Source organism: Alligator sinensis, unplaced genomic scaffold (assembly GCF_000455745.1).
Source record: "Alligator sinensis unplaced genomic scaffold, ASM45574v1 scaffold924_1, whole genome shotgun sequence".
Taxonomy (NCBI): Eukaryota; Metazoa; Chordata; order Crocodylia; family Alligatoridae; genus Alligator; species Alligator sinensis.
In genome coordinates, this window is record NW_005842370.1 from 981367 (window position 1) to 989727 (window position 8361).

The 8361-nt window shown below is 40.6% G+C and overlaps 1 protein-coding gene across 2 annotated transcripts in view; it reads right to left on the bottom strand.

Annotated features, from left to right (window-relative positions):
* Positions 1 to 7708, bottom strand: part of ALCAM (activated leukocyte cell adhesion molecule) — a 176197-nt gene extending 168489 nt beyond the window's left edge. The window contains exon 1 of one of the 2 annotated variants that reach the window (XM_025210743.1): positions 7613 to 7708. Coding sequence is in view for 1 of the 2 variants with exons in the window: in XM_025210740.1 (XP_025066525.1) it covers positions 6572 to 6593 (22 nt within the window). In the remaining variant the exon portion in view is untranslated. Of the gene's footprint in view, positions 1 to 6571; positions 6609 to 7612 lie in introns of those variants that run through there. The other variant, XM_025210740.1, reaches the window with a different exon arrangement.
* Between the last annotated feature and the right edge of the window lie 653 nt (positions 7709 to 8361).

Here is an 8361-nt window from a genome sequence, read left to right on the forward strand (position 1 = left end):
AGTGTGATGGCCAAATGCTGAAACCCATAATCTTCTGTGGGGCTGCAGGGGCTTGCAAGACTGTTGCAAGTAATATGAAAACCATTGTCTACTAAAGCAGTCTTAGGATGCGTCAAAAAGTACAGCTGCTTCACTTCCAGTTTTCTTTTCCTCAGAAGGATTCAGAAGCTTGTCTTGGCTCTCCCATTTGGAAAAGCTAGACAAAAGTTTTAGTTTATACAAGGTTTGAACCACTGGATTCTTTAGAAGTTGCTCAGCCACAGAGATGCTCACAGAGGCACCTCATGACTAAAATTGTAGATGCATGTGAAATGTTGTCCAACTAAAGCAGTATATGGACCTCACACAAGCCCCAGATCATGAATAGAGCTCCACAGAAGCACAGATTCTTCTACTGTGTGGTATAATGCATGATTAAGGGGCTAAGCATCCACAAGTGAGCAAGTACCCACTTCCTTCTATTCAAGGATACACTCACAAGCAAAGCTAAAGTAAAAAAATCACACAGCACTTGGCCTACCGCAGGGGTCAGCAGCCTTTTATCAGCATGGGCTGACACGTACGATCTGGCCATCGCTTTGGGCCAGAAGTCTCAGACCCTCCTCTCCTCTGAGTAACCACCTGCCAGATGGCCAACCCCGCTACAGCAAGGACAATCTCAGACACTGCAGAGTAGCAGATTCCACAGCAGGGGGAAGCACTGAGAAGTGAAGGGCAGCATGGCATGACTCCATGATACTGATCCTCCACAGGCTGAACTGAACCTCCACAGCCTGGATCCAGCCCATGGGCCTTAGGTTGCCTACCCTAGAGCAAGAGACAATCCACTTATAGAAAAAATCATAACATGGTAAAATAATTGCTGTTGAAATATGAAGCCACTTAAGGGAAGCTGTGTCATATTTAGCATGTTAGGTAGCCAACAAATAAGGCAATTTACTGAAAGAATGACATGAAGAGGGGGTGGTGGTGCACATCTATGTTGGATGAGTCTAAAGCACAAGACAAGCACCCTCAAGCTTCTGGAACGGTTCTGATCCAAACATGATTTTGGCTCAACTCCATTTGTAAACAAAAAGATGTTTTCAGTGCAAAAATAGAAATTGAAAACCATTCCTGGAAACATTCACATTAAATATTTAATCTTATTTCTGTAACAGACAAAAATGGAAAATACACTTATGCTAATTTAATGTTCAAATAAAGAGCTGAAGCATATTCTTTGCTTAGATAACAGTGGATGTTTAAGCTGTAAAACAGTACCTGAGGCGTGAGCTTCATATTGTCAAAAGGTCCTTTGTTTGTACAAGAACACTGTGGCTAGGAATGTGGCTTGCTGGTACAGTTATAGAAACCATTATTATAGAAGTCACTCTGGCACCCCCTATCCACAGACAGAGTCCAAGATTAAACTCAGGTGTGCAACAGTTCGAGTGCCAAACCTTTATTTTAACTAGCAAAAAAATTCAGTGATGTCAACAACTCTCATTTTTCCCTGGTATGCCTTGCAAGTTCTCACTTGGGAATGGCAAATGTTTTTCTTATGCTTTCCCAGCCCACCTGTCCTTTTGTCATTGTGAACATCACCAGCAAAGTAGAACAAAGACACAGAGACAAAAAGGTGGCCTCCAGCTTAAAAAGAAGCAGCAAATTACATGTGTATCTAGTACTGGAACTACACACTTGATCTGAGCCAATGGAACAGGACAAAACCAAATGGTACAGAAGCAACGATAGAAAAAGGAAGAACGAAGTTCTAATGGACAAGACAAAATAAAGCAAAAAAAGCCACAAACCATGCCCTCTTGCTCCCTGGCCAAAGTTTTGATATCAGTTTGGACTCCAAGTATTAGAATGAAGCACATATTTTTCATACACACACACACAAAAACATGCAATACCAACTGTCTCCCATTATACGCTGTCACCGATCCAAACTGAACTGCACTATTTTTTCATTCATCTAAAGTCATGAGCCTTCAAAATTCTACCTATTCTGCATAGCAAATTTTAACCACATGGATTTCCTGAGAAACAGTAGGTCATTTCCTCCCTGTAAGACAGGTAGACTTTTAAGCCTCCAGACCTCTGTATTTTATAACTCTAAAGTCTGGGAAACAAATGTTTCTGAGCATTTTCCAATCTTTAAAATGCAGGTCAGCTAATCAGAAAACTATCTATTTCTAAAGTGCTTCAAAATCATACCTGGAAGGTATATTCAACACATCATCGATATAAATGAAAAAAGTTTTAGCTCCAGTTGCTTAGAGGCTACAGAAAGTTTATAATTTTTAACAACTAGTGTTATTCATTTTAGGTGAATGGATCACAAGGCCTGTTCCCTGCCTGCGCCCCCGCCCCTAAAATCAGTGGGTAATCCATGTTATTGGCTAACAGGAAAAAAGTTACATTCACTGTTAGAACTCCTCTGCAAGGACAAAAAGAGAAATTTTGAGTCCAGTAATGAGTTTACTTGAAAGCAGCTTAATTAATGTAGCTGAATCAAGAAGATTGATTCCAGCAATCTCCATAAATAGGACTAAAATATCTGGCAATGAAAACAAAATACAGATACATTTCATTTCTATACCTACATTTGAAGGTGATTTTTTTTGTTTCTTATATTTAATGCATCTCTTAAGAAAATCTGTTTCCAAAAATCTAATTCCGTACATTGCAGTATATTCAGAAATTGACTTTGTTGTTTTGTAATAAACTTAGTAAATAAGATTTACTTCAGGACTAGGATACAGGATGCTCAACAGCATATCTGTTTTAGTTTCCCTTCATAAACTACTAAGAGGCAACTGCAAAGCTTTGTTTTCTTAAATCATGACATTCACTGATAAAACTTAATGTAATCAGTGAAAGCTTTCCAACCTCTTCTTGCCCCATTAATGAACAGTGTTAACTTTATCCTTCACCCTCTAGTCTTTGTATCTCAATCTATTCAACACCCTACCCATGAAACACCACTCCCATTCCATTGTGTGCTGTAATCACCCATTCTCCATTCATATTTCTCCTTGAAACATTCTTCAACCATGAAGTCTGCTCAGATAGCTCCACTCAGCAGGGGAAAAAAACCAAAAAAAAAACAACCCTCTAACTTGCCCATAAAGGAAAAGAGAAAAATTCCTGGGTTAAAACAGAACCCTGTTCCAAGTTACCCACCCTACTGGGTGTACGTGTTTAGACCATTTGATTTTCAACCAGGGTGCTGCACAATACTAGCACAGTTCAGTGTACAAACACCTACACTTTCACAAGATAAACCCAGAGTTCAAATAGAAAAAAGAATGTTTTTCACGCTATGGATTCCTAACTTGTTGTGGTCTTCTCAAGTTCTCTGCAACAAATAACTGCTCTGTTATTGTCCCATATTCAAAAAATGAGCAACGGCTAAGAGCTGGCATTTTCGGAGAACGCTGAATCTAATGAGGGGTGCCTTGAGTCTAAAGACAGCCCCGGTTTAGACTATACTGGTAAGCTCCTTGGTATGCCAAAAATCTTTTTTTCCTTGCACAGCACCAGGTGCACAGTTCATCTCTAACAAGTATTACTACGTTACCAAACAAACTCCCCACCTCTAAGAAATGCAGGATGTTAATGTAATCCTCATGCTAAAAACAGAAGTCTGATGAAAACATGTACAAAAACTGCTGCTTTTAACAATAAGGTAGAGGAGCTCCCTCTATTGAATTGGTTGCCAAAAAATCTCTTGTTTCAAAGCTGTACGCTACTGCTAAAAACATGTGTTTTATAAAATGTTCTATTTAATACCTTTAGGGCCCAGTTATTCGAGGTGCTAAACGCACTCAACTTCCAAATAAGTCAGTGTGGAAGCAGCAGGTGCTCAGAACCTCTGTTGCCGTCCAGTGACTTGCTAACAAATTAAATTAAAAAGAATACTTACTAAATATATAGATATCTAGATCTCTGTCTTAGACATAAAATACAGATACAAACAACTGATCCACACATTAATGTCCTTCTTTCCCCAAAAGAGATTAATTGTAATATGCATTAACTGGAGACTCACAATATTTTTATACAGTCATTAGAAACATTTGAAATAATGGACTGCTCAGTGAAATAAGCAAAACATACTTCTGGCTTGCTATCATGGGAGCAGCTTAATATTATCCCCTTATTTATAATCTATTGAAAACATTTCAAATGCTTTTTAACCTAATGTTACAGAACTGTTCTAAATGATGATAACCTCCAAAAATCACACCCTGAAGCTCCACTCTCTTCACCATTTTATTACTTTCTTTACAGAAGAGGCATATTTCTTATCTTTGTAGGATATACCAGCTCAGCAGATGCAGGGTTTGTTTTAATAAACAGATACTTATTTGCTGCTCTAGAGATTTATACATATGATAAGAAAAGCAATTTAATCTCAAACTAGGCAGATATTCCTTAAAGAACCACCAGGTTAGAGCACTAGATTAGCAACCAGGGGGGTTAGATTGAGTGGAGAGACCACCCGTCCCCCCCACCCCAGTTAAGCTAACAGGTGTTTTGTCAGGCACACATTAGTAACTATTTTTCAAAAGAGCTTTTGCCATCCTCTCACCTCTCATAAAAAAAACAATGAGGCTCACATTGTAGTTCATGCTATATACTCCTGCCTATCTCCAAAGCTCTGGTAGAGTTTTAATAGTAGTACTGCAAGGTAGAGTGTTTAGAAGTTAAAGCTTGATCTTCCAAGATCCTAATACCTGTGACCACTTGGAATGCTTGGGAACCCCCAGAAGAGCTCAGCTCCTCAGGAATTCAAGCCTTTAATCAAACTTAGAAGTAAATCTAATTCCCATCAACAACACTTGCAATTTCTGAAAATGCTTTTTCGTTTGATTGCAACGGTAAGCTATTTCTTCCTGAAGTCAAAGGGATTTGAGAGCCCTTAGCACCTTGCGAGTAGTGCTCATAGGTTTGGTGTTACCATTTACATGCACGCTATAGCTTTTTAAGAAGCTAGTCTTAGCACAGCATTGAAGGACTTTGTTTTAACCCCTTCAAGGAAGTATCACAAGCAGAGCTGAGCACAGTAAATAAAGAAGCTTGTGTTTGCATCTTCAAATACTCCCAATAAGCAGTTGAAGCCTATTATAAAATGGCTGTATGTGGCTTTTAAAAATTTTTTAAGTGTATCGTGGAAACCTTATTACAATTTGATGGAAGAGGGAGGCACCTAAAAAGTATATATTAAGCAGGCACTTTAATAATACAGAGCAAAATGCCAATGTGCAGAATAGTACTTTCTTAGTAACAGTGCAACATAAATCAGCGTAACAGCATCAAGAATTGTAGGCTAGCTTACTCTGTCCCATGATTTACAGGGTTGCCAAATACATCTGGGCCAATACCCAGAGGGAAGCATGAATGCTGCAAGATGATATACACATGCAAGCTACTGTTAGGGGATCCACTTACACAATCATAGCTCCTGACAGAGTTAGCACATTGTTCAGTCCTGCAATGTTAATGGGATTAAAGCAAAGTTTAACTTTGTTCTTAGACAGTGTTGTGGTATGATTGCCGAGAACAATTAAGGCTTCGTTTTTAGTCCTACTTCTTGCTCTTCTAATCACGACCGATACTTGTGTAATGTAACCAGGTCTGGCAAGAAGGTCATCACTTGTAGGACAGACTGGTTCTAACAGCAGCTGCTAGAGCAGTTCAATTTAAAATGGAAAGGATAAGTAATTTGTGAATCATAACATATTTAAGGAGCTTAATAGTTCAGCATTTTTCTTTATGTCATCATGTTAAATTGTTCAGTTTTCTCCAAAGTTTTAGGATGGAGTTAAGCCAATTACAACTGTCAGTGTATATTACAAAGGCAATTTAAACCGCTTACCTTGGTATTATTCTGGATCAAACTATGCAATACTTTCACAAAAAAGAATCCATGGCATTAGAAAATGAAAGTTCAAAGAAATGAACCCAAAAGACCTGATTGGTCTTTTGGGTTCTGGAGAAAAAGCGAGGCATGCTGGAAATAACTGATGCTTCACAAAAATGCATATCATAGAATGTGATCTTTTTCAAAGCTATAAAATGTAAGGGTTGGGTTCTTGAACACAATCTACACTAGAAATGCAGATATTATTATGTTTTCCTAATGGTCACAAAGATCAGAGTTAAGGTTACCCATTTGCCATTTCCTGCCCTTTCCAACAAAAGCTCTAGAAAGGAGGCTCCCCAAACAGTTACTGCCAACTTCGACCAGGACTGTGGGACTACCCAACCTTTCCATTCAGAGTTTTTCTAACATGTTCTTGCTTTCCTCAACATTCTCAAGCAACAAAAATAACCATGGATTTTTAAATGAAGGAAACAGTTCACAAATTCTGTCAGCTCTTGTTTGATCACCCAAATTTAGCTATTCCATACCTGTGTTCAGCTAGAAAAACAGAATGCATAAGAATGAATACAAGAGAGCAGGAGAAAAAAAAGTGGGCAGCATTTAGACCTGTCATCTCTAGTTATATTCCATCTCTTCATACACCCGCATTATCACAAGCACTATAAACTCTTGAAATAATGTCATACTTACAGGTTAACCAATAGTGAGACATGATATTTTATCCTCTTCTTAATCCTTCCTATGGGCATTTTAATTCTCATTCATCTCATTTAATTCTCATTCATTGCAAGATATGTTTTATAAAAACACAAGACCACTGAATCCAAAGAGCTCTCTCTATGACAAAAGCATCTTAACTTAGGCCAGGCACTGTCCACATCCCTTTCAGAGAGTTTGACCCTACTTTCTTGAAAAATACAAATGGGACAGTGTGAGTCATTCTTATTCCTGCCTGGAGAATTTCTCCACCCTTAACCACAGTAATTAGCATCCTTGTAAACTTTGTAACATTACTAGTTAACCTAAAGACTGACAGTCATTAAAGCCTTACTGCATTTAATAGCTTGCTCAGGCATGAAACTACAAAGTGGATTAACACTTTAAGAATGGTTTAAAATGCAGCATCACAAGAGTAATTTTACTGAGTGTCCAGCGATTTGCTTCGCTTTAAGCAATCCAGAGTTAAGCCTGTGTAAAAATAGTGCTAATAATTTTTTTTTTAAAGATCTATGGAAGCCTATTCTTCCGTCCATCTCCTTCTGGAAATAAGAGTACAACAGTACCCTGAAACAGTTAAGTGGCAAACACAAAATAAAAGTAATGTGGAAGTCCAATGCTGAAACACATCTAGTCCAAGGCAACACTTCTGTAACCCCTTTCCGCTATTGGAAATGCAAGCAATACAAAGGACACGCTGTTTCTTCAAGCAATTCAAAATGTCACCACAGGCTGACGCTCTTTCTACGAGAATAATGAACAGCTCGCTCTCTGCCTTGAATGCAGAGCATACACGCTCCCCAGCTTTTCCAGTCCTGGTGCTTGGGATTTACAAAATAAAGAGAGCAAACACCTCATCCCTGAACTGTTTCCCAAACAGGGAGAGAGAAGGTTTGGGCCCCACTTCCCCGTGGTCTAAAAATAATCAAACAAAATAAAGCAGGAGGATTGGGGACAGCAGGGACTTGCTTTGTCATCTCACTCACACAGTATTAAAATTATCTAAGGAAATACCCTTATCTTTCCACCCTCTAGCATGGTAAGCTGCACGTCATGCCCAGCATCAGCTGCTTTCCTGGAACAGATCTACCCGCTGTGCAAGCAGAGAGCAGAACTCAGGTCTCCTCTTTCACAAGACAAGAAGGGAAAGCAGCACTCTCAACATGCCTTTACCCCTCCCAGGATCCAGGCCCCCTGCTTCCCATCTATGCCAACCCGCTGGCTTTTGGGCAGCAGCCACCGGAGAGCAGCAGCAGGCACTTGCAAGGGCACAGACTTGCCGCAGCACTTGCTAGCAGCGGCAGCTGGGACAGGTCAGGAACATCCCCTGCACTTGTGCAGCAGGGCGTGCGACTGGGCTGATCCTGGCCACCCTCCCATGGGGCACCCAAGTGAGGGCTGCTGGCTTCCTCCAACCCAGGAGGAAGGACAGTGGCTCAGCTCCCCTGCAGGGTGGGGGCAGCGCCCAGCTGCAGGGCAGAACCCCCTGGTGGGCTTCTTGCTCGGAGGCAGCTGCTGAAGAAGGGGAGGCGGGGCAGAGTGGATACTGCAGCCCTCCAGCCCTGCCAAGGATTTGGAGGGCAGGTGGGGAAGAAGAGGCAGGGTAAAACTGTTGCAGCAAAGGGGGGAGGAGGAGGAAATAGAAGTGAAACTCCCTGCAAAAGGCAACTGTCTAGTAACTCCCCCCCCTGGGCTGGACACACACAGACACCCCTCCCTCCCCCCCCCAACTCCAAAACTCGCAGGGAGGCCCCGGATCCGGG